Here is a 26,821-nt window from a genome sequence, read left to right on the forward strand (position 1 = left end):
ACAGAAAAAGAGAGAGAGAGAAAGAGAGGGAGAGAGAGAGGAGAGAGGGAGGGAGAGAGAGAGCGGGGAGAGGAGAGAGAGAGCGCGAGCGCGAGCGAGCGAGGGAAGAGAGGAGAAAGAGAGAGAGCAGAGAGCGAGAGGAGAGCGAGGTGTAGAGAAACCGAGGGGGAGAGAACCCGAGTGTGTGTATGCGTGTGCGTGTGTGAGCGCGAGCGAGCTTGCGAGGGAGAAGAGCGAGAGAGTGCGAGCGAGAAAGAATAAAAGGAAAGAAGATTTTCTCTATGTATATAAAGATGGCCACGTTAGCAAACGGACAGGCTGACAACGCGAGCCTCAGTACCAACGGGCTCGGCAGCAGCCCGGGCAGCGCCGGGCACATGAACGGATTAAGCCACAGCCCGGGGAACCCGTCGACCATTCCCATGAAGGACCACGATGCCATCAAGCTGTTCATTGGGCAGATCCCCCGCAACCTGGATGAGAAGGACCTCAAGCCCCTCTTCGAGGAGTTCGGCAAGATCTACGAGCTTACGGTTCTGAAGGACAGGTTCACAGGCATGCACAAAGGTGAGTGCACCTTTCCCTCCCAACTTTGCCGGGGAGAAGGAGCGGGCGGGCCGGCCGGCGACGGACAAGCGGGAGACTGCGCGAGAGGGAGCCTCGGGCGGACGCCGAGGAGGGAGGCGCTCGGGCAGCAGAGACCAGGACTGGGGTGCGTGGGGAGCTGTTCGCTGGGGCAAGGCTGGGTTTTGGGCGAGGAGCTGATAGAAGCGGTGCGGTGGGGAGAGAAACGGAAGCAGAATGTGGAAAGAAACAGAGAGAGGATCGAGGGGAAACGGGGCTTGGATTTTTGGGTGCAGCGACTTGAAAGATTGGGACGGGGACAGCTGCACTGGCCAAGCCTGGGACGCTGAGCAGACTGGCGGGCGCTCAGCGGGCCAGGGACCGAGGGTGCTGTCCATCGCCGTGGTGCTGAAAATATTAAGAGGAGATAGTCTCCTCCTTCTCCGCTCCGGGCCAGAGTAGCAGGAGCGCAGCCGTCTAAAAAGAAGAGAGGTGACAAATTCGGGGAGATATTTTTATTTTGCTATCAATTTAACAGTAAACTCTCCCTGTCGAGCTATGTGCCTCAATAATCCGGTTGTGGTGTGAGTGGTGGGGGAGGGGGTGTTTGATGTTTGAAGGAAGGAGGGACAAAACCTAAGGCAAGATTTAGCAAGGAACCAGCCATCCCCTGGGTGGAGTGGGGGGTCGGGGAAGCCTGAATGATCCCCTTCTCAGGAAAGCGGAGCTTTGGGGGGAAAAAATCTGTGTGTGCAAGATATGCATTTTGAAGGGTGTAGCCTAAATTATCCCAAACTCACCATGCAGAGAGGTTTATAGTCCATTATTGCTCTCCCTCGAAGCAATCATCGCTAGTGAGTGCTTTGGGGAGGGGGAGACAGAATAATCAAAGAATTAAAACCCAGCAACTTTTTAGGAAAGTGGTCATGAGAATTGTCTGCAGCCTGCCTGTTTTCTCCTTGTTTTATTATCTTTAAGGCAGATCCCCAAACGTGTTCAGTTGTAGAATGTGTGTGGGTGGCTGGTGGGTGACGAAATTAGCCCAGTGCTCCGCTCCCTAACAGTAATGTATAGGATGTGCAGTGGGGATTAATCCGGGCTGGAGCTGTGTGGGCAAGTTAAATGCTTTCAGAGAGAGATTGATCGTCAAGCAGGGAAGGAGCACCAGGCTAAGGAAGTTGTAAGGGATGTGTATGGACGTTCCGTTTTTAATAAACAGTAGTGTGGAGAGCCACTGAAGATCCTGTGTTAGAGCTGGTGGTTTTAAAGATGAAAACACACACACGCACACGCACACCCACCCACACAGAGAGAGCAGCCTCATCCTTGGCCACAAATGGGCTATGAACAGAGCTGATCCTCCGGCACATTAGGTGCAGAGCACAGAGCTGTCTGGCTCTCTAAGCAGCAGTGGTTTTCACTATCACAACCTCCCTCCCTCCTCCAGCCCTCCCTTCATCCGAATACTAAGCAGAGCTCCAAACTCTTCATAGTTGGAGTCCCAGAGAGCAGTTTTTATTGGCTTTAGCATCTTCCAGCTTGCCTGCTGAGGAGTAAATCTTAAAGTTAATGGCATGTTGAGTAGCACAGAAACACAGCAGAATGGAAATATACTGGGTTTGTTGGGGTGGGGTGAGGGTGGGGGCTGTAATGGAGAGACAAACCAACCTTTCTCCAATATGGAGAAAATGTCTGTCTGATCAGAAGAGAGCCTGGAAAGGTGAAATGGGGAGGCAGTCTTTGAAATAACATTTGTTTCCTTTTTTCCCCCCTCCCTCTCAAGTCAACCATATCTTTGTAGTTTTTCCCTTTCCAATCAAGCTCCCTGGAAGCTAATCAAGGTTTGTATCAAACCTTTGTCATTCTAATATGTCCCCAGATTTAAAATAGTAATAATGAAAATTTAAAAAGCATAAATAGGGAAATCTTTTGCCTATCTTAATGATCAGTTCTTGTGGTGATTTAAGATTTTAAAGTTAAAAAAAAAATCAGAACCCACCAGAGGCAAAAGACAGTTGTGGAGAGCTGAGCTTCTTAAGAGATCCGGGTTTGGAGCACTTTATTTACTTCTTTATTTCAAATGAAGATAAACTTTAACAATATTCCTTCGTTTCTTCTCATAATCCCTTGCTGGTATCATCACTATGTTTTTGATGTTATTTGGACTCCCTTGTATTACAGCAAAGAAGTAGAATTATCATCATTTGCATCAGGAAGCTAGAGAAGGTTATATTATAGTTATTTCATATGTATCATATATATACAATCACATATCTGGCCAGGATTCCTAGAACAAGCAAAACTTCATTTTCTAAATAATTCTTCCCCTAAATTGGCTCAGTCAGTCGCAGGCAGGCCCCTTGGCTCCGGCATGCTGGGTGTCTCGTTGTCGCAGCTCACCCTTCAGAGCCTGAGCATATATATTTTTCTCCATGAAACTTCCTGCCTCTCTATCCCTCGGATTTTTATAGGCAAGGTTGGGCCACAATGTCTCTAACAGTGCCTGGAAGCTCCAGGAGAGCTGAATAAATGAGACAATCTCTAAGGTCTGGTTTATTCAGTCCTAGAAGAGTTTGGACTCCTCTTTCAGAGATACAGCCTGATTTATTAGCTAATCCTGATAAAATAAGCCTCCGGCCACCTTAAAAAATTACTTGCTTGCCATTGGTGATTAATTACTTTTAAGTCAGAAAGCATGATGAGGCTTGAAGAATGAGGGCTGCATTTGGCTTCTAAATTTTCCCCAACTCTAAATTGACAACATGAAGCTAGGGATAGAAACATGCCTTTGTTAAGCCTGGTTTCAGGGCATGTTTGTGGCTCTTTCGTTCCCCTTCTTGAATTTCTAACTTCTAGTGAATCATTCTGGGATAAAATTGAGAGACATGACAGGATATTGACCTCCAGTGTGGATGGCATCTGCATGTTATTGGCAAAAAAAAAAAAGAAAGAAAGAAAGAAAGAAAGAAAGAAAGAAAGAAAGAAAGAAAGAAAGAAAAGGAAGAAGGAAAGAGAAGAAGAGAAAAATAAGTAAAAATTAAATTAAATGCATGAGATTTCAGGTGGGTATCCATTTGTTGGCCACCTGCCATTTCAGGTAACTAAAGAAGGAAGGAGTTCTAAGGGTTAATGGAATACCTGCCATGCGTAGAGTGAACCTTAAAAGGCAATTACTCCAGTCAAATTGGGAGTCTGTGGAGGAGGGAGTGGGTGGGTGTTGTGGAGCAAACCCAACCGTTGCAGAGAAAGGCTGTTGGGCTGGGGAGGCAGCAAATAGCAGTTGTGGACTGGGGTAATTATTGTAAAGGTAAATTCACCCCCTGGAGACCAGAAAGCACTTGGGCAGGGGCTGGGGGAGATCTGGGTGCTAGGCAGAGAGAGAAAGGCAGAAAAAAAGCCCAGAATTACAATTCAAAGAAATAACACCTAAAGAGGAAAACCCAGTTTAATGCAAACTCTCTGGGCTAACTCAGAGTCTTCTTTTCTCCCCCCATTAGAAGCACTTTGAGAAAGATTGTTTTTTCCAGGTTCCAAAGAGAAAGATATTGTACTATTGATTAAAGAGGAGAGAGGCAAACTCCCTAGGTAGCAACAGAAGTGAGCTGAGGACCAATTTTTCCCCTTCGTATAGAATTTTTCTCCCTTGGGGAAAGGAAGAGGTCACCCACCAGTCTAATTCTTTCCTTCTCTCACTTTACATTTATTTCTCTTTTCTTCTTTTTATTTCCTGGAGACCAAACAGAAGCAGTGACTGAAAATACATACATACGCATACCCATGCCTGCTAACACACACATATACACAGTCCGTGGATCACACATGAACAAGCCAGCAATCCATTCATAACTTTGGTCTTGTCTAGCTGGATAGGAGGCAGCAAAGACTGAGTTACTGGGAGACATAAAGACTAGTGCTCTCTGGATAGCCATATTATAATGCATTATCTTTGAAGTCATTTAAGTCCAATTTAAGTGGTATTTAGTATGATATTTATGAATTAATGTAATCTAAACATAGGGCTGTCCCCAAAGGTTTAAACAGCCTTTTCTACTGATGTGTGCTCGTTCCCGGAGCCTGCGATGCATTTTAATCTAAACAGTCAAGCCCATATCACAGTCCCTCTTGTTAACCAGTCAGAACAGATCTGTGCCTGGGTAACCACTCTGCACTGAGATCTTCCCTCACTGCATGGAGGAAAATCAAGTCTACTGGCAGCCCCAGAGTGCTCCCAACCCAGGAGCCACAGCTGCAGGGACTTTTGCCCCTTATACTTCCACACTACATCCAGAGGGAGGGTGGGCACAGAGTAATGGAACCTTGTGTGGGTTGAACTCCGGAGAGTATGTCATTTGAAAATAGACTCATCACCAGATACACAACCTCTCATTTCAATGGTACCTGAGTAAGAAGTGCCTGAAGCCCCTGGGTTTGAGGTGCAGCTGGGAGAAAGGGAAATGGCAAGTGTTATGGTTGTTTTGGTGATTCTTGACCATCTTTATAAAATCGTGTCTCATATTTTCATTTAAGATGTAGCAATTCTCAGAACATCGAGTTTCCACTGCTTGACTTTAGCCGAGAGGGCTCCTTGGTTTTGTTTTTATTTCCTTAGATAGGTGAATTAAAGCCAGTGAGGCTCTATTTGATTTCAGATGAGTCTAAGAGACAGTGAAGCTGGAAGTATCAGCATGGGCATCAGCTCAATTAAAGATGAACTTTAAAAAAAATTTACTTTGAAAAATAAAACTTCAATCTGTCCAGGGAAAGACACTGGTAGAATGGTGGGGCACACACCTACAGTTTTTAAAATGAAAGATTTGACTTGTGAGAAAGAGATATGAAAAATGAGGTAAGAATAACATTTAAAAAATTACAAATTTCACCAGAGAAAATAAGTGCTGGTGGTCATTACAAAACTAATGTAAACCAAAGCCACAGCCCCCGTAGAAAAACTCCAAACCCCAGATGTTTGTAAGTATTCTATTTAGGAGCAAAGAAAAAAATCACTGGGAAATAATTGATTTATTGAAGAGACCGGTGGTTATTTGCTGCTTGTACATAATTTCATTTATCTTTTAAAGAGACTCCCTTGGAATCAACACACAGATAAATTAATATGCACATGTGCCGTCTATGCATCCATGTGCAAGCATGACTAAGCGCATCCCACACATATGGGAACCAGGGCTGGCCTAGATTTCACTGCAATTCAACAGGGAGATGTTAACACTCTTTTCCCCCCTCAGCTTTAATGGGAATTCTAGATTGGGTTCAAAGAACCCCCTTGGCATACTTTCACTCTCTCCACCTACTCCAGTTGGCTGGATGTTTGTGGCTTCTCAAACACAAAACAAAATAAAACAAAAAGAAAGGCTTTTCTTAAGTAAAGTTGCAGCTTGAAGAAAAAAAAAAAAAAACAACCCAAAGGAACACGATTACAAAAATGTATGCCATAGATATGTGCCCCATAATGCAGGCATATTGTAAAGTTGTCAGAGTGCTTTCGAAGAGCTGGTTTCCAGGGGGCACTTTGGCTGCCCAGTGACACCGCCACACTCCAGGGACTTGAGCATGGCCATCACTCTCACTGTTGTTACTATGATCATCCTCATTATTATAATTCATAGACCAGGGTGGGAGAGGGGCTTCTAAGTGAAGCCTGAGAAGATACCCAAGACACCACAACCTTCACTGAGGAAAGAGCTGGTCTCATTCCCCTCGGATGGTTTTGGGGAAAACACTACACAGCTCACACGTCATCCGAAGGTGGTCTGTTTCCAACCTGACCCAGGAAAGATGTCTTTGAAGGGGATTTGGAGTAGGCAGGCTGCAGAAGAGAAGGAAATGTAACGGAAAATGAGGCCCCAAATCACAGGCAGAGCAAAAGGGAAACTGAAAGTTGTAGGGCCCAAATGCCAGCCGGAAGCTGGGAGTGCTGGGTGACAGCAGCTGAAACGCAGCTTTTCTGAACTTGGAAGGGAAATCCCATGTGACATGCAGAGAGAAGCGCTAGAGAGTGTGAAAATCTGTATGTGTCTGCAGGTCCTGGAGGGCTGGAGGAGGGACGATGCCACAGCCTGTGTGGGTGTTGGTGTAAGCGTGTGTGTGTGAACTTCTGTTTGTATGTGTGTTTGTGCATCCAGGGAAGAGATGATAAAAGCAAATGGCCCTGGAATGATGTTAGGGGTAGTTTTCATCTTGTGAGGCAGTATGCATGACTAGGGAGATGGTTGATGGAGAAAAGGAGAGAATGTGGGGAGGATGACGCTGTCCTTGTGATTACGTCGGTGCTTCACCTCAGAACTCATAGCTTGGATTTGTCAATGATCTAAGTTCCAGTGTGGAGATGTGCTCTTGTGTATCTGCCTGATATCTCCACGCAAAAGTCCAGGTTTAAAAAAGGGTTCCATCTCCCCCCACTCATCACCCTTCAGATGCTTGCCTGCTCTGGCTCACCTATTGACTCATTTTAGAAATGACCTTCCATCTGGGAGCTGAGTGGCCAGCCGCAGAACCCGGCTCTCTGCAGAGATAATTCCCGCCACCCACTGCATTTCTTACCCTACCCGCTGCCCCTTGGCATCCCAGCCCTACTTTTCTCTTGTGTTTACACACACACACACACACACACACAGAGGATTTGACCAAGTCAGTCAAGCTAGCCCCTCTAAGCAGAGTGCTGCATTTTCCCTCCATGCAAGGAGGGAGTGGTAGGGACCCTCTTTTTGGTCTCTCCACAAAAGATGCCCTCCTTTTGGTCTCTCCACAAGAGATGCACATTCATCCCCTCTACCTTTGCCTTTTTAAATTCACAGACTCTCCAAGAATCACAAAAAGCATCTAATCTTAGCCAAATAACCTAGGGCAGGGGAACAGAGCCCCCAACTTAGTTGTAACCCTTTTATCATCAGCTTTCATATCCCCCTTTTCCTTCTCCTCTTTGCCATTAAGACACCCTCAAAAATCGCAAGGTGGGGCCTAAAGAGAAAGATCCACATTCCACTTGGCAATGTAGGGTGCGGTTAGAAATGCCAGGACAAAAAGACAATGATGAGGATAAGACAATGATGACAGAGGAATGTCCAGAGTTGTTGTGCTTGCCCTGAGGGCTTCCTTGTTGCCATGCATCCTGGTCCCAGTGGCCCCTGGATGGGTGTAAAGCCTCAGCCTCAGCATTGCCCGCAGGAACCAACTTGGAAGCCAGGTGGAAAACCCCAGGGTCACTGTCCTCTTTTCCAAATCCCTTTGGAAGTAGAAGGGGATGTTTTCGGGACCATATGCTCACAGGCCTTCTCCCCCTCTACTTGCTCCATATTTGGTTTCTCTTATCCTCCCTTGCATCTCCCCTCCAGCATGAGCTGACCGACGCTCTCAAACAGAGCGATTCCCAGCAGCTCAGCTCAGGAACAAATCCTACGTGGCCATCTGCAAGATGTAAATAAATGGGTGCCCTCATGGAGACAGACGTAGTTCTGGTTCTGTGAGGACAGAACAGCCAAAAATATTGATCAAAGCTCAGGAAAAAAAATTGATAATGAGCTGGCCTCCAACAAGAGTTTAATTGACAGAGACTTCCGAAGGCCGGCTGTGGACAGCGCATAAACTGACCACAATGTTACTTTATGGCAATACACTCTGCTTTAATTAATTATCACCTTTGTTAAAAGCGGCTCCAGATCAAAGGTTTCTAGATACTTAACAGATCTTACTAACAAAGCGCCCCGTGCATTAGGCTATCCCCCGGCTCTCCAGTGAGGCAAGTGAGTCTCTTTCCCATTTTCTTCGCTCTCAAGCTGTTGGCTTCTTCCTCTTTGTTAAAGATAAATGGTTCCTGCTGCACAGCCTCCCTGTCCTAGGACAGGGATTTCGAGGGGTGCTATCTGCAGAGGGCAGGGGGCTGCCATTCTGCAGCTATTTCTAAAATTACACAACTGAGACTAGTTTCACCTTTGAGTCTCTCTGGCTGAAATGGGGAGTGTCAATAGAGGAAAAAAGAACGCACCGAAATGCAGAAGGTGTGTATGTGTGTCTGTGTGCGCACACGCACGTGCACAAGCGACGGTGTGCACATCCACATAAGTATTAAGGGATCAATGCATTTCACATCCGCTGCTCACACCTCTTAACTTCTCCCTCCTGTCTCTGGAGCACCTGTGTCACTGTCATATTTCACTCTGAGAAATGCTCTCAGCTGAAGCGTGCATGGATGATGCTGTATCGAACCAAGCCATTGTTTGGATTCGATTGTGGAGTCCGGGCGCCCGTTGGAGGATTATCCTTGCCTGGGGTAGGTGGTGCCTAAATAATTTACTTCTCAAGATAGGATGGGAACCTCACTCTCCAGAGTCCCCCAAACCTACAAACTGTCAGGTGACTTACTTGAAAGCCACCCTTGGAGTCGTTCTAGGCAAATCTGAATGCCATACGTGGCTGTTTGTTCATTATTCTAATTTAATGATGCAGTCACACCTAATTAATCCATGTCTGGTTTATTCATATGCTATGTCTGAGGATCCAAAAGATTTCTCTAGCTAGCCGGCTTCCCTTTACAGGGGCAGGTGAGGGGCTCCCCTGACAAGCGAGCGCGTCTGGGTGCAAACAGGAACAGAAACCTGTCGCCTGACTTGATAGGGGTACTGCCCCTGACACCCCTGTCCATGCAGGTAGGAATAACAGCAACCACAGAGAGACGCCGCAATGAGATCTGTGTGCCCGTCCTGACACACAGGAGCACACAAAGCGTGCATTCTACCCCAGAACCCTTCCAATAGGTAATGGGCCACACCCGCGGCATGCGATAACCTAGTGTGTCAAGCATTCCTCTGATCAGGAGTTTCAGATGTAGAGGGTGGAGAAGCCGGGCTGAGTCAAACTCCTCTCTCTGCCCTTAAGAAAGTGGAGCCCGATCCGTTGCTGCCACTGCCCAGATAAAGAGACTGAGGCTGGAAGCAGCATGCCCCCAGAGTCAAGCCTGCAGCATGGCCTTCAGCACACCTCCCTGTGCCTGGTTCTGGCCAGCCTGCTGCCAGCAAGTGTTGCCGCTGGCCTGGCAGGTACATTGAGAGAACAAGGCATCAACCTGGTAATATCCTTATAAAGCCAAGCCTCCTGCGCAAGTCCTAGGAGACGAGAGGCATCCAAAGATCAAACAGTACATCACAGTGTATTTGTAGGAACTCTCTGATTCTGCTACCTCCCTATAATGCTCTAATTGACTATTTGATCAGCTCTAAAAGGGCCGGTGTGCAAAACAGACTCATACACACACGTTCATACGCACACTCACGTGCATACTCACATACACATGTGCACGCACACATTCATACACTCCCCACAGGAGCCCCTGCATGCAGACTTTGTCTTGCACACACTGCCGTACCCACAGCAACTCCTCTAACAAGGGTAGATTCTCACAGGAGATGGTTGAAGGTGAGCGAAAAGCGCACACCTAAGACTGTTCATGCCCTTCCAGTAATGGACTTATCAATAGCTCTTAAAGAAATGTGACAGCCAGCCCAGAGTGATTCAGTTGTGTGGACAAAGGTCAGCATATAGATATCCATTATTAACAATATCAATATCTTGGTTGACCAATATAACCAGAAACTGTATCATGTCGCTGCTGATGGGTGAGGCTGGGAGGGCTCCAGGGCAGTAGCAGGAAATTATACCCATGTAAAATTAATCATATTGACTGGTTCTAAGAATATACGGAGAGGCGACGATGTTGGTAGTGCTTGCCATGGTGGGAGAGGGGGACCTTAGTCCCAGAGGCTTCATGGTCTTGAACTCCTGGAAGGAGCCCAGGGGGAATAGAGGCGTCCCTGGGTGACCGATGAGAACACTCTCCCTCATCCGGCCTCTGCTTTCCAGCGGGGTGAGGCAGAGGAGAGGTGTTCTCTGAACAGGAAAAGAAGGAAATAGGATCCCCTAACCATTATCCACCCAACATATCCATATCTTTCTGTCAAATCAATACTTGGCTTGGCTTTGTCTCACCGGATGAGGCACAGAGAGCATCCTTGCACCCGCTGTGTGAAGTGGTCCGTCTCCTAGGGGGTGTCATGAGCCTGAAGCAATATCCCCAGTTATGTGGTGGGATACTGGCCCAGGGAGATGCCAGTGTGTACTCCTCAACTTAGAGGTCCCAGGAAGAAAGGCACCCAATCAAATCAGTCCCCATGTTTGGGTTCTTGGGACCAGCAGAGCCAGGGGCTCAGAGTCTGGTGGGGTCAGGAATATTCTGGACTTTGGAAAGTCTTTGCTCACTGAAGCTCACCTCCTGTCATGGTGAGGAGGAAGGAAAGGGAAGGCCATTGTATCCTTGGCCTTGGAATTCCCTTCAGGCATGCCCCTGACCCCTCACTCCCTTGCCTGCCAGAGCCCCAGCTCAGGATGTTCCTGACCATCCTTGGCAGCCCTGGGCAGTATCTGGAAGGGAGGAGAGGAAAGGAGAGAATCCCAGTGGCTGGGGGCTCCTCAGAAGAAAGGGAACAGGGCTGGCAGGGAAAGCCCCCTAAGCCTTTGGATCATTCCTCCTCTCTGTTTCCAGAGCCTGTGGAGGCAGCTGGAAAGGAGCCTGCCGTAGAGGCCAGGTCCCATGGTCAGTGACGGACAATAGGAGATGGACCTTGAAAGTGCAAGGGAGAGAACTTCAACCGTAAAGGAGGGTGAGGAAGTGGTGCCCCTGGCTGGAATGGGAAATCAAGGTTCTGAGGGCTGGGTGCGCCCCTTCCCAGAGGGAGCATTTGGGCTTCAGCCAATAGGCCACATCTATCCTCCTCTGACCTGTCTCCCCTCCCCCCGGCTGCAGACACACTCAGAGTTCTGCCCACGCGTGCTTACACTCAGCCCTCCGACCAAGCGCCTTGGCCAGACTCCGTGCTCCCTCCCCAGTGCTAGTGGCCCGGACTTCCTAGCAGAGGCACAGCCCCCAGACAACCCAGAACAGCTCTCAGGTGTCTGGACTTGCTCACAAACCAGCCCAGACTCGGCGCAGCCACTGCGGGCCCGTGAGGAGGATGGGTCCTGGCGCCAAGGTCGTCCTCCATCCACAGCGCCCCGTGCCCCCTCCTGGACCCAAGACCTGGGTCTAAGGAACTCTAGGAGAACAGCCAAGAGCCCAGAAGCCAGGCCCCTCCTCTAGACCCTTCCCCTACCTACTGTGCGTGCCCCTGTCCACCGGTGGTCGCCTGCCATCTGACGGTGAGAGGGAGAACTTGCTGCTCTCCAGCGCAGGGCCCCTGCCGAGCCAGGCGCCGCTCCTGAGGCTGCCCGGCTTGCCCTGGAGGAGCGGCAGAGTGGACCTCTCCCTCGCCCCTCTCCTTACACCTCACAGGGTGCCGGTGGGCCACTCCTCCTACGCGTGGGAGCCCTCTGCTCCAGGGGGAGACCCGGGACCCTGGGCCAGACCCCTCACTGGGCCCGAGCCACACGAAGGAAGAGAGGAGAATCAGAAAATCCAGAAAGTATTGTAGTTTCAACGGGAATGTGAGTTTTGTTCCATTTCCAAAATGAACGATTAGTTTACAGTTCAACATGGGTTTTATTCTTTTTTAAATTTTTACAAAAAGTTATTTATTTATTTGACAGAGAGAGACAGTGAGAGAGAGAACACAAGCAGGGAGAGTGGGAGAGGGAGAAGTAGGCTTCCTGCGGAGCAGGGAGCCCGATGCGGGCTCGATCCCAAGATCCTGGGATCATGACCTGAGCCTAAGGCAGACGCTTAATGACTGAGCCACCCAGGTGCCCCTCAACATGGGTTTTATTCTTAATTCCGTATTATTGGGCACCAGAATCTTTTCCATACTCAGGACTTGTAAGGAGTCTAAATCCAAACTGCTATATCCCTCAACTTTTGCAAATGCCCCCCACAGGACACACACACACACACACACACAGAGGCATGCACACTCAACCCTGTGCCTGATGAAACAGATCTGGGTGGAGGACCGATCACCTAGGGGTCAATGGCACACGGGCCGCCAGGTCCAACAGAGGCCGGGACCTCAGTCACATTGGTCATGAGACTTAGGGAGAAAAGCACAGAGGTACTGACTTATGTCCACGCTTCATTTTTGTCCCGATTTTAAAAAGTCTTTTTGTGGAAAAATAAGACCTTCCTTATGCTCATCTTAATTATCTCAATAAGTAAACTGTTAGATTTATTTTTTTTTTTAAGATTTATTTGTTTATTTTAGAGAGACAGTGGGGGAGGGGCAGAGGGAGAGAATCTTCAAGCAGACTTCCCGCCAAGCGCAGAGCCCAAGGGGGCGCCCGATTTCAGGACCCATGAGGTCATGACCTAAGCCGAAATCACGAGTTGGACACTTAACCGACCGAGCCACCCAGGCGCCCCTAAACTGTTTATTTTAGAGTCAATCCTGTTGCCACTGTGTTGAACAAGTTTGAAAATCCACTGGAATGAGAAGGAAAGGGTGAGGCCCAGGACAGGGCAGCTGAGTGTGTCCCTAGAGAGAGGATGGGAGCAGGAATTACAGGGCAGTGTCTCAGTGCGGGGGAGAGCATGCCCTTAGGCTTCAATGAATGGCACTTGGCAGATGTGGTTGCAGTGACAGACAGCAGAGAGGGGAGGGGAGCATGCAGGAGCAGGGCCCCAGGCCACACCCAAGGAGCTGGAGCCAGGGGGCAGCTAGACTCCTGTCCCTTTGGCGTGAAACCCCTGTCTGCCCCTCACACTGTAGCCAAGGCCCTAGTTTGTTTCTCCCTAGTTTCTCAAGTTTCTCTGCAAAGCATTCATTAACTCTGAACATTCTGAACTGTCTCAGCTGAGCCGATGCTTAAAAGTCTGGCCCACAGCAGTGGCCACGTAGCAGGGACGACAGGGTCCCTGAGGCCAGCGGAGGCAAGAGAAGAAGCCTGCTGAGGCAAGAGCAGGGACGTCATCGAACCAACTGCAGTTGGTCTCTGCGACACCCCCAAACGTCCCCTCATGGGGCAGAGGCAGGCTTCTGCAAAGTGGAGAGCATATAAGGCGTTCCAGTCTGGTGGGGGGGGACACACCGCGCCCCGCACGGGGAAGCCCTGGGTCCCATGGGGCAGATACAGTCCTCCCTCAAGGAGGCACAGATTCATGTACAACTCAGGGGCTCTGGAAGTCAAGCTCTCCCCTTGCAGGGCAGGGACGCACCCTCACCACCTCGACCAAATAACTGGATGGGACAGAGGGCAGCAAACCCACAAATATAGAGGTACCCAGCACATAAGCCCTGTATGAGGAATGAGAGAACCCCCCAAAAAGAAGTAATAAGATGGGAGTACAGGCTTCCTGCCCAGGGGAGCTTGGCCCTGGGCACCCAGGTAGTAAGGGCTGGCAGAAGCTAAGGCTGGTACACAGGAACGAGACAGAGCTGGGAGGCTGGATTGCTGATGGGCCCCATTGCTTTGTTTCGTCTTGTCATTACATTTCGGTTCTGTCCCACTGCAGTGAAGTCTCCTTCTCAGGCTAGTGGACAAAGGACTTTCTCACTTTGAATAAATCGGGACCCACCACCAGTCTGACTGAGGGAGAAGCGGTGGAGGTCAGGACTAGATGAAGAGGTGACAGTTCTGTCCCAGGAAGTGAGTGACACCCACAGGACCTGCAAGGGCTGGCCTCACCAGCTTTGGGGCTGCAGTGTCCTTCAGCTGTCCCATCTGCAGCCCACTCGGGCTGAGAAATTACTCATGGAATATTTAAACCTGCGGCCAGGTTCCCTGTCACCAAGGCGGGCATCCAGATTGTCCCCACAGGCTCACTCAGCTGAATGTCCCAGAGATAAACTAAGAGGTTCTGGAGGTTAAAATCTTCCCATGCCCTCCACCCTTCCTCTGTGCCCACCCCCAGCTCAGGGACGGCTGGGGGCAGCCGGGCAGTGGGGATGAAACCAGGGAACAGTGCTTCCTGGGGTGACAATGGCCTTGCAGTTGGAGGCATCTTAATAGATCCCAGGAAGAACTGCTCCCGGTGTGAGCAAGGGTGCTAGGGCTCCTGGGCAGCCCATTTACTGTGGGGGAACAATGAGGGTTTCTCCATCACCGGGAGAGAAAGCCAGCCCAGAGGAGTAGGAATAATGAGGTGACCTCTGGGGCCCCAAACAGCAGTGTTGTAGCCGATTTTTTAGGGGAGGCAAACTCTCCTCTTTAGGCCTTCCACAGACCTTGACTCCTGGCATCTTCCTGACCCCAGGGGGGTCTCAGAGGGAGAGCAGACCCAGACTCGGTCATGGAGCTGGAGTAACTGCTCCACTACGCTCCTGACAGGGCATGGCAGCCTCCTCTACTCTCCCCTCGGCTACCCCCAGGCCACATACCCCAAGCCCCAGCACTCCCAGGCCTCCCCGCGTTCCTGGGACAATGGCCCTCAACCCAGAGTGACCTCCTTTTCCTATCCTTTCAAAGTCCTGCCCCCTGCTGATCTGACAAATCAAACTGGGCAGATGTGTCCCTGGCGGCTAATGGACATTAATGTGTTACCATCTCTGGTGACATGTGCCTCGTACAAGGACCTTTTAGAGCCTGGGCTGTAGCCATAAGAAACATCTTTAATGGGGGGATCTGGGCACGGGTCAGGCTAGAGGGGGTCACCGTGAGGCTGGGAGGCCCCTGGCTACTCGTAAGGGCACGGGTCTGCCTGGCCTAAAGCTGCATCGCCAGGAACGCAGGATTCCTCCTCCGGTACTGCAGGGCCAGGGGGACCCAGGCAGCTGAAGGGCTCATCACCCTGCTCCTCCCCCAGCAGGAGGCCGCCTTGCCAAAGGTCTAATCAAATATTAAACATGGTCCGTAAACTTAAACCAGTGTCATGTCTGAGTGCGAGACTCTCCCTGACAGCAGCCCAGCTCGGGGATGTTTCTAGCTAGCTTTGCCTGGGTGCTGGGGTGGAGGCATCTTCATTCATGCCCCATTGGAGGCAGGGAAAAGGGAGACAGAGGGGGACCATGGCAGAGAGTGAGGCTCATGGCTTTCCTCCTCCCGTATGTTATTCATTTCCTCTGATTTTTATCTAATCTCTCCTGATTGTTCTGGTGAAACTTAATAGACAAAGTGAATTTTTATTACATCATCAATATAATCTCCAGCTAATCAGCAGACACGGGGGCCACCACAAGCCCTATAGCTCCTCATCTGGCTTCATAAATAGTGGGGACAATCACTGCCAAGTGAGACTCTCCCACCTCCTCCCGAGAGGGCCCTCTCCCTGCTACTCCCTTTCCCCAGACCTATTCCTGGAGTTTCTGCCTTCCCAGGGACCCCCCCGGCCCACTGGGCCCCATTGCTGGTCCATGGAGATTTCTTCCCCCTTCCTATTTTTCATTTTCTCCCTCCTGGCTCTAGCGGTTAAAGTCACAAATCTGGGGCTGGTGTCTCAAATGCCAAAATAGCCTAATGTCAAATGATTCTGAGGCTACTTCCCTCTGTGCTATAGGAGTATGATATGTCATAAGATATTATGTAATCCTATGGATCACAATACATACTATAAAACACATTATATACCAAATTAAGTCGTATGTTACACTGTAGCTATGTAACCTAGGCACTGAGGTGTTTTGGGCATTTAAAGTCAAACCACGCATATTACGTACTGTATCATAGATGCTAAATTATATATTTCATTTCTATTACAGTAGGCCTTCCATTTATATAGTATTTTAATCTGTAAAGTGCTTTATTTTATATTACCACTTTTTATCCCTATTGCTACCAGCTATAGTTGATACCTTTTACATAAAGAAAAATGGAAAAGGGCTCATGAAGGAAAATTACAATCTGGTCAAATCCTGCCAGGATACAGCAGAGCAGCTTAGGCTCAGAACCAGGCTGGCAAGCCAGGGAAGGGGGCAAAAGCAAACCGATGTGGGGCAGAGGCCTGGCTGGCAGGTCTCTGACCAGCTAGGCAGGTCCCTGAGGCCCGGCCTGCTGCACAGCCCCTGGCCCAAAGGCAAGCATAATTTAAGAAATGATTTGTTTGAGGCTCTTCCCCCACAAACCTGCCCAAAGTCAAATGTGAAATGGAGTGTACCCCCTTCTGAGACATCGCCTTGAAAGGCTGGCCTCGTTCAGTAGCCTGAGACTGTCTTCTCCCCTACTCTCCTGGGAGCCAGGCCACGCTGCTCTATGGTGGTCTTGATTTCAGAAACCAGCAAACGTCACTTAGAGTCAAATCTCGTAAGTAAGGTGGGTGACGAGGCTAAGGAATCTGGCTTTGGGTGTCCACTCCATCGGCTTTTGGGGGGAAGAGAAATCCACTTCTTGCAGGCAGATCAGAGCTGGCTCTGGGAATGACCAGCCACCCTTCACGAAGTCAGACCTGCAATTTCTGTGCACAGGGCTATTCCCCGGATCTATTCAGAGGATGGTCTATGTGCGTCTGGGGGTCATGGGCAGGCTCCTCCGATTTGGGCCTGATGGTTCAAGGGAGGCCTCTGTCCTCCCAGGGGCCCCTGGAAGCAGACAGGGTTCAGTGCTCCAGACCCTGCCGGCTGCAGACGTGGCGGGTGCCCCACGGATGCCCTGCATCCAGGAGCTGGACACCTGCATCTCTGCCCCGCTCTGCTGCCTCACTCCGAGTCTCAGCTTCCTCCTCTCTTAAATCACTGCAGTGACACCAGCTCATCCCACCTCTTAGGGTCATCGTGTGGATGGAATGAGCTGAGATGAGGGAAAATGTGGTGAAAAAGTTAAAATCTCTGGGGTCATTGTCATGTGTTAAGTGCCAGCACCCCCATCAGACCACAGGAAGCTCTCACCATCCTGCTGTCTTGGAAATAGGACGACAGGATGACATCAGGGCTCAAGGATGGACGGGAGGGAGTATTGACCAAGCGCCTACTACATGACACACACCCAGGGCTCTCGCTTATTTTATCTCATCAAATCCTCGTGACAAAACTGCGACAGAGATGTCAGTGTGCCCCTTTGAATGCCAAGGGAACGGAAGCTCTGAGGGCAGTAACTCGACCCAGGTTACGCACTAGAGAGATGCAGAGACAGAATTTCCACCCAAATTCGTCGTGTTTTCAAGCCCACCACATTTCTATGATTGCAGCTCCCTTTACAGATGTAAATAAAGATCATCTCTTGCATCCCCTTCCTTTTATAGATGGGGAAACTGAAGCCATGTGACATTACAGGCTAATGTTTTCTTAAAGCTTCCTCACTGCCTTCCATGGCTCTGAACACACACACACAAACACACACACACTCATGCAAGCATGTAGACATGTCAGAGATAACTGACACACCCTCATACAGATACACATCTACACACACATATAGACACATTCACAACTAAATACACACTCAGACACACATAGGAACACACTCAAATATGGACATTCAGAGCGATACTCATATACGTAAGTATACAACCTCTCAAAAATATAGCTAATACCAACACGTGCACAAGATTTCACAGATACATACACATAGAAACATACTGACACACACACATGCACACAGAGATACACACATGAACATACACACATCTCACAGACCTGCACACTCACACACCACTCCGTAATAAGGCTTAACTAAACAAAGACACAATTAGCTACATATCGCTAGCAGGAGAAGTAAAACCTGCTGGTTTGGAGAAAGGAGGGACAGGGTCCTAGGCCAGAGGCCAAAAGTCCTCTCATTCACTCCTATGTGGCCTAGGAACCCCATAAAGGCCACAGCCAAATTCTCAATAGAAATCAACAAATAAACAGAGGCGTTAGCTGAGATTGCTCAGTCTGCAATCTCCCTTCTGCGTCAACCCACACGATCCCAGCCAAAATTCTGCTCATCTGACCAAGACCAAAGGCAGGTTCTGGAGAAATGTGGGGCAGGCCTTGCCAGGGCCACCCAGGTCGGCCATGGCCAGGTCTCATCTAGGTAAGGCCGGGCCTGTGAGCAGAAGAGGTGCCTCAGGGAAAGGCAAGGGGAACCGGGAGGAGAGTTGCAGGTTCATAGCCAGTCTGTCCCAGAGGCTGGCCTACAGGCTGTCTCACTTTCAAGGCTCAGAGCGAGTGCTCATGTCTGCACACCAAGTCCTCTGGTGTCCACCCAAGCCTGCTCCCAGCCTGCAGGGCTCCTGTCATCCCCGGGACTATACCTGGCTCAGGCTTGGCAGAGAAAGTGGCCCTGTGCAGCTGTCCTAAGAGAACGCACACACACGCACACACGGACACACATGCACGCACAGACACGCACACAGAAAGGGGTTGGCAATGGCAGGGAGCTCATCAGAGAACGGGAAACCTACGGTTTTCTTTTCTTTAGAATAAAATCCTGTGGATCTGGGAATGAGTTCACTAAACTTGCACCACTGAAAGGATGAGCAGACCATTTGGGAGGTGAGGCTTTCCCAGAATGAGGGGCAGGCCCGCTTTGCCACGCACAGACTTGAGCCACGCGTGCTGGGTAGGCTTTGGGGTGCCGTTGGTTTTGGCGCGTGTGCTCTGCCCTCTCCCCCATGTACATGCCATGCTGGTGCTGTAAGGGGTGAAGTTTTGTGGGCACCTCTGGGCACTGCGGCAGAGAGAGGGCTGGGAATGGCCGTGGTGTAGCTTATGCTCCTGGCATTTGCTGGGTCCATCAGAGGCATACTGTGTGGTTACCTGTTGTCCCCTTGCGTTTTGCATTTAGGCTGTGTCTTGTGAGTTTCTTGTGTGTGTGTGTGTGTGTGTTGGTGTCGTGTGGTCACATATGCATGTCAGGTGTAGGAGAGCGATGTGTTCTGCCCTGGTTCTGGAACGAGAAGGGAGGATGCAGATAGGGCTCTCTCACTGTACCACCAAGAACGCAGAACTCCCTCGTACTGGCATTTGCTTTCCAGGTGAGCCCCACCCTTTCTTCAGACCAAGGGTATCTCATGGGAGGAGTACCCCCGCCCCCATCCTAAAGCTCTGGGTCTGAGCAGGGCTCCAGAATCATCTGCAGCCTTCATTGCAGCTGCTGTGAGAACAGTGCGTGTGTGTGTGTGTGCATGCGTGTGCATGTGGTATTGTGTGTGTACGCACATGCACACACACCACCTTCCTTTGAGCACATGCAGTCCCAGCCAGTGAGCCACAGGCAAGGACACGTGTGCACATATGTGCTCATACATGCTGAGCGTCTGCAGGCCTATGTGGGCTGTAACAGGCTCGGGTGGACCAGTTCTTAAGTGACAGATTGTGTGTACATCTATGACTAGAGTTTCTACCGAGTGCACGTCAAAAACAGCAGAAAAGATGGGTCCAACTCCCTGGGTGGGCGATCCTGCCACTCTCTGCCAATGTGAGTGAGGACGGGGTCTTTCTGAGGGGCTCTGGCCAGGTTGTGGAGGAGGAGGGTGGGAAAGTCTGTGGGGAGGAAGGGTTCTGCACACGTGTGGTTGTGGGCAGCCTAATTGAGTGGGACACTAAGTGAGACTGTGTCCCCCAGAGACCTCGCTGCTTTCCTGGATGCACGGCTGGGCCATCTGCGGCATTTTCTCACATTCTGCCCACAGATTCCCCTGGGAGACCGGAAGAAGAGGGGGTTGGGGTTTCTGGGCTCCCCAGAAGGTAGCCTTGAGCACCCAGCTGCCCTTGGAGACAACTGAAAGTGCAGGGCCATGCGTGTGTGTGTGTGTGTGTGTGTGTGTGTGTGTGTGAGACAGAGACAGAAACAGAGATAGAGACAGAGACAGGGAGTTGGGGGGGGGGGCAGCAGCTATGCGAAGAGAGAGCCGGCCCTCCCCACTGCCTCCATCTGGGTGGGAGCAGATGGCACTCAAACCTGACCAGCAAGGCTAGAGGCAGCGCTTGGAAGCAGTGTGTCCTGAGGGAAGGACAGTGCAAAGGAGGGCCAGGGTGGGGCTCCCGAGAAATGCTCTCTGGCTGAACGCATCACTGCCCTCCTGGATCGGTCCTTCTGTCCAGACACAGAGTCCCTGAGCCCAGCCCACCCATCTACTACAGGTGACCTGTACCTTTGCTTCATCTCCTGGCTATTTGGGGGCTGATCCAGCTCCTGGGGTGCAGACATAAAGGACAGGCCCTCCCTGAGCCCCACCCATGCATGAACTCGTTTTGCTCCAGGCAGTGTGCTGGAAGAAGGCCAGTTCTACCTGCTCCCCATGGTCCTGGGGTCTCAGGCATAGATTTAGCTCTTACCTCCTTCACTCCTCTGAAGAGAGCCACCACGCTGGCCCCTAAGTGCACTACCCTGTGCTCAAACCCAGGGTTGTCATCTTGTGCTTTGCCTGAAAGACCTCAGCAGTCAGCTTGGGGGCACCCAGAGCCCTCGGAGGAAGCCTGCCTTGTCTTCCTGCAGCCGAGGCCAGACCCAGAGCCTCACCAGCATCTCCCAGGTGCGCTGTGTCAGAACCCCCCGGGAATCTGGTGGGACATAAAGATCCTGGCCTCTTTCCCAAGGCCTTGGAATTCCCTGAATAGGGGTCCAAGGACCCTGCAGTTGGAGAACAGTGCAGAGGTCTCTGTGCACATCAATGCCTGGTCCCCAGAGCCACCTTCTGGAGGCTCCCCAGCCTTGTGGTCCGCTGTCAGAATGCTGAGGCTTCCTCCTGCGTCAGAGCTGGACACCCTCCCAGCATCCTGTAGCTCCCTGTGCCCCCCTTGTGGCCACTGGCCCTCGGCCTTCCTCCCCTGGGGAATGACCTCCCACACTGCCAGGACCATGTGCTTGCACCAGAAAACCCCTTCCTCGGGCTGTTGTCATAACTGCCAGAATGACATGTCCCCACGCGTAGGAAGAGGGCCCTGATCCTGCTCTTCTACCTTACCCTCACGTATGGGCACATGTAGACACTGCATGCAGATACACACACACACAGACGCATACACACACACAGGCACACGCTGATATGTACATGGTCCAAGCTGTCCTGCTCCCACCTGCTCAGCACCTCACACGGATCCCTGGGCCTTCCCATACCGTGTTCAGTGGGAGGTGAGGCCTCTGGAGGTAGCACAGGGACTGTGGGACAGGCAGGGCTGAGGTCGAACCCCAGCAATTCCACTGAGCAGCTGGGAGACCTTGGGCAAGTCACTTTACCTCCTAGGCCAGCCTCAGTTTCTTTGTCTGGCAAATGAGAATATACAAACTGCCTAAATGGGTTTATTCTGAGGATGAAACGCAGTCATCTAGGCAGAGTATTTGGCACAGCACCTGCACCATGATAAGCCTGCAACAAGTCGTAGATGTATCACACATGAAAAAGGAAAAGATGTCAAAAGTCCTCCCAACCCAGACACCTCAGGCCTTGCTGCTCTAGCTCTTGGGCCTCCCTCCCTGCGAGATCAGGCAGCCTCCCCCCACCACTCACCCCATGCACCCCATTCCCTTCTCCTTCCCCCAAACCAGAGCCTTCTGCTCTGCAGAGGCTACAGTGAGCCTCCTCCAGGAAGCCTGGAATGGCTGCAGCCTCGTTCTTCCATCTCTGAGGCCCCTCGAGCCTGAATCTCCCACCCCAGGGCCTCAGAGGCTCTGTGCCGCCCAGGCTGCGCATGCACGTCTGGCTGGCCTCACCTTAGACTGCAAGCTCCCCGAGGCAAAATGTGGCAGTGACACCGTGAGCCCCACAGACTGCCCCACAGGCCTCAACTGGGCACACCTGGGCCCAGATCCATGGTAGCTGTCTTCACTCACCTGGAGGGACTCTCACTCTGGCCCCAGCGAAGACCGGTTGCTTTTTTAATATTAAGTTGATTATAAGTGTTTTCCACTGTGAGCAATACTCATCATAGAAAACATAAACAAGATGGGAAGGTAGCAAGAAGAGAAAGACACCCCCATTGCCACCTCGCAAAGATAACTACTGTGAATGTCATGGTCATTTTCCTTAGGTCTGGCTGGCAGGTCCACCCAGGAGCCCCCTGCCACATAGTCTGAGCTCTTGCTTGCCTACCGTGCACCCAGTGCTGGGCTGCCCCATGCGTGAGGCATGGAAGGAGGATCCGCAGCCCCTGCCTGAGGAAGCTAACCTCAGGCAGCTTGAGAGGCCAACCCTGGGAAAACTGGTGCCCAAAGCATAATTAAAACACAACCCACCCTCACCCACCAGCAGCGGCCTGACTGGGGACGCCCTTGTGTGCCCTCACCTGCTCCTGTGGTGGCCAGGGAGATGCCTGCCTCTGGGGAGGTGGGTCAGGCTGTGGCCAGGACTCATGGGTCAAAATGGGAATGGGGTGTGATAGTTAGCTTTCGTTAGCTCCAGGTTCTTCCGAAGAACAAGGGGAGGCAGTGGTGGTGTCATGCAGAGAGCACGGGAGCTGGAGTCCGAAGCCTTGAGGTTTCATCCTTGAGAGCTGGATGATGACCACAAGCATCTTAGTCCCTGGGCTCTGAGCTCTCAGCCTATAAATCAGGAATAACAACCCCGACTCCATGGGTTACTGTAGCAATTAAATGAGAACATGTAGGAACACCTAGAATAGGCTTGTATAATGGTAATAATCATAATAACAGGAGAAGAACACCTAACGTGTCTTTATCATTTACCATGTGCTCAACATGATACCAAGCATTCTAACATGCTATCTCATTTAACGCTCCCGGTTCCCCAGGAGGAGGCTTGGTTCCTTACTCTATTCTGCAGACAAGGAAACAGAGTTTAAGTAACTTCCCAGGCCACAGAGTGAGGAAGTGGCAGAGCCAGGATGCCAGGCCGTGCCCCCCGAGAGTCATGTGCTTGGTCGAGTACTGTGCTGGTTGTGGTTGGGTCCCCTCTCTAGGGAGGGGGGAGTCTCCCTGTGGGTGAGCACCAGGATGGAAGATCAGAGCAGCTAGCTCCCGAAGTTCAGTGGATACACAGTAAGCACTCAATAATGAGTGTTTATTTATTGCTTCTGTTTACAGCTCTATTCCCAAAGTGAATTGTTTGTTTAAGTAAGGAGCATTTACCTTTATTACAGTCATTGGTAAATAAAATTATATTTGCATTTCCACAAATATGTATGAGTTTAATTAGTCTTGCAATTCGTACACAAGAGCCCGTCCAGGAAACACATTCATGAGCTCACACTTCCACCCCAGGCAAAAAGCCTTCTCAGACAAACCTCATCAGGATTAAATAATTCATTCATTCACAAATAGTTATCGATCACCCGCTCTGTGCCAGGCACGAGTCTAGCTGCTGGAGACACAACAGTGACCAAGGCAGATAAACTCCTGGCTATCGTCAGCTTACATTTTCCTGAGATGAAGTTGGATGATAAACTTAAAATCAAAATGAAAACCCTGCTAGTAAGGGCTGTACTGAGGATTCAGGTATACTGGTGAGGCGTCGAGTGACTGTGTGACAGGGAGGTCTCCCTCAGGAACTCACGGTTTAGCTGAGATCCGAGCAACAAGCAGAGATGGAGGGAGGGAGATCTTTGGGCAGAGGGAGCAGCAGGTACAAATGCCCTGAGGCAGGAAGAGGTTTCACTTGTTCAAGGGACAGGAGAAAGCCCGGTGTGACAGGAGGGTTGCGGGGTGATGGGGAGAGAGAAGTGGGAGGAGGTGGGGGTGTGGGTTGCCTCAGGCTTGGCAGGTCAAGAGGGGGTCTGAACTGCATTCTGAGTGTAGCAAAAACCTGGAAGCTACATGCCGTTACATACATTTCACCAAGCCCCAGCTGCTATGGAGAGAAGAGGTGGAGGTAGGCAGCGAGGGGAGAAATGATGGGCATGTGGATTAGGGTGGGCAGAGAAAGTTCAGGAACTACAGGGTCCTGGACTCAATGATGGATTGGATGTGGAGTGAGAGAAAGAGGGGAACCTAGGAAGCTCTGAGCCTCTCAGTGTAGAGTGGGTCCATTTACTGGGAAGGAACATGTTTTAGGAACGGGAGATCAAAATTCCATTTTGGCTGTGCTGAGAGTGGGATGCCAGTTAGATGTGCACGCAGAGGCATTAAGAAGGCAGGTGGACGTGTGACCCCGGAGCTGAGTGACGATCTGAACTGGAGGTATAAATGTGAGAGGCATCCATGTATCATGGTATTTAAAGTCATTTATATTAGAACAAATTAAACAGAATTCATAGACGTGATTACTGTTCTTCCCCAGTGTGGTCTGAACATCAGTGAAGTCACAGACTGTGCGAGACCCACTAAGAGGTCAGGCATGCAGGAAGCCTGAGACAGGATCCAGGGAGCCCTCCCCTCCCCAAACCCCACCCCCACCCACAAAGCTTAGCTCAGGTCAGTCCTTCCCATGCTCCCACCTAAATCCCTCATGCTGCAGTTTCGATCCCTCTGGCTTTTGCCTGGGCCACTGCCTTGCCCTTTCTTGCAGCATCTCTTTCCCAGGATGCCAAGGTTGCATTCCGCCCAGGAGGGAGAGCGGGAACTGTCCAGGGGTGAGTCAGCCGGATTCACAGCAGAGATGTAGGTCGCCCAGCTCCCTCCTCCCTGCTCTGCGGTGGCTGAGGCCTCCTGCCCTGCCTGCCCCATCACCCGTGTCCTTGTGGCCTCACACCCCTGGCCCACTGCCCCTGCCAGCATGAGCCCACCAGCTGGGTTCTCTGGACGCCCAGAAGAGAAGCACTCTGCAGGGACTTCTGTTTGGCCTCCAGAGCCACCACCAAATGCCTGAGGCAGGCTGCTGGCCCTTTTCCCCCCTCTTTTAAAGTAAAAAAACTAATAAAAGCAACACAGGACAAAATAAGCTGATGTTTTACTTACAAATTGCAGCTGAAATGATTCACCCAAGCACCCGGGAGGCTCTGGGGGGCTGGGCTGGGACAAGGGAACCGGCGGGCAGAAGGTGCCCCCAGTGCCCTGGGCGGACCTGCAACACCCAAACTGCTCTCCTGGGGAGACCTAAAGCCAAATCCTCCTTCCTTGACACCATCGTGGATACGCCTGGGTCAGAGCCACTGTCAGGAGGGTGGTCTTCAAAAGGCCCCCACAGAGTGGCGGGCAGCTGGATGGCAGGACAGATGGAGATGTGGAGAGGACAGACAGAAATGCATTCACACTGTCACTGAGCGCGCAGGGACAGTAACAACGTGTCTGTTGCTGAGGGCTTTGACGTGCCCTCGTGGCCACACAGCCTCCTTTCATGCCCACAGCCGTCCCATGGCGCAGCCCACTGGACGGCCCACAGCATGTGTGGCTATTTCTGTGTACGTTGAAATCAATTTTATTTTCAATGTGATTAAAAATTTAGTTCCCCGGTCTCCTAGCCACGTTTCAAGTGTTCATTAGCCACAAGTAGCTAGTGGCCACTGTGTTAGTGCAGACATAGAACATTCGTTTCATTGCAGAAAGTTCTATTAGATCGCGCTGCTCTAAAATATCACAGACAAGTGAGGCCTGAGAGCATTGTGCACCTACATAGTAATGTAAGCGTGTGTGTGGAAACATGACGTGGCATGTGTGGGCTTCACGGGAATGTTCTCACAGGCACGGCACCTGGTCTGTGTGTGTGTGTGTGTGTCTGTCTGTCTGTCTTTCTGAGAGGTGCCTAGCCCTTACCCACCACCCAGACATCCTGCTGCCTGAAGGAGAGCGTTATGTGCCAAAGGCTCTGGAATCAAACAGCTTAGGTTCAAATGTTGACTCTCCCACTGTCTAGCTGTGTGACCTTGGGCAAGTGGCTTAACTTCTCTGTACCTCAGCTTTCTCTTTATAAAATAAAGATAATAAAAGAGCCGTGGCGGAGAGTTGTTAGGAGCATTCCATGAGATAATACATGCAAAGCTCTCAGCGTGGCTCCTGGCACATTGTGAGCTATTAATAACCATTAGCTGTTACTGTTGTCTTCAGGAGGCCGTGTTTGCTGTGCTGGGGCAGCCTTGGAGAAGAGTCACATAGGGGAGTGTGCTGAGAACTCTGATTAGACACGAGGATCGCCTCATCCTCATGCCTCATGCCTGGAGTTTAGGGGCTGGGATGAGCTGGTGCGAAGCAGCGGGGGGTAGGGGGGCACCACCAGCTCACCGGCCAGGGTTGAGGGGCACAAGGGCAAGAGACTCTGTGGGGCAGAGATTGGGTGCTGATGAGGGGAGGGGCCCACATGGGAGGAGGGGTAGAAATGGAGAAGGAGGTGGGCCCCGGCATGTTCTTCACAGCCTTCATCTTCCTGTTTTGCCCTAAAAATGTACTGGTCCGGGGAGAGAGAGTCACATGCATAACTGCTTTACTAGTCAGAACTGCTCTCTCTGTTCAGGGAAGCGGCAGAACAGTTATTCCCCAACAGCTTGCCCTCTGGGGTCTAAATTCTCACCTGGGAGATGAGACCAACCCACAAGCGACAATTAGAATGAAAAAGAATCCGAGCCACGGAAGCACCTGGGGGAAT

The 26,821-nt window shown here is 50.9% G+C and overlaps 1 protein-coding gene across 14 annotated transcripts in view; it reads left to right on the plus strand.

Annotated features, from left to right (window-relative positions):
* The first annotated feature begins 281 nt into the window (after positions 1-281).
* Positions 282-26,821, plus strand: part of CELF4 (CUGBP Elav-like family member 4) — a 293,550-nt gene continuing 267,010 nt past the window's right edge. For all 14 annotated transcript variants that reach the window (XM_064577723.1, XM_064577724.1, XM_064577733.1 and 11 more), the window contains exon 1: positions 282-567. In XM_064577723.1, coding sequence (XP_064433793.1) covers positions 282-567 — 286 coding nt within the window. The remainder of the gene's footprint in view (positions 568-26,821) is intronic.

Source organism: Mirounga angustirostris, unplaced genomic scaffold, assembly GCF_029215605.1.
Source record: "Mirounga angustirostris isolate CCGP_5_RB_7025 unplaced genomic scaffold, mMirAng1.0.hap1 SCAF_14, whole genome shotgun sequence".
NCBI classification, from domain to species: domain Eukaryota; kingdom Metazoa; phylum Chordata; class Mammalia; order Carnivora; family Phocidae; genus Mirounga; species Mirounga angustirostris.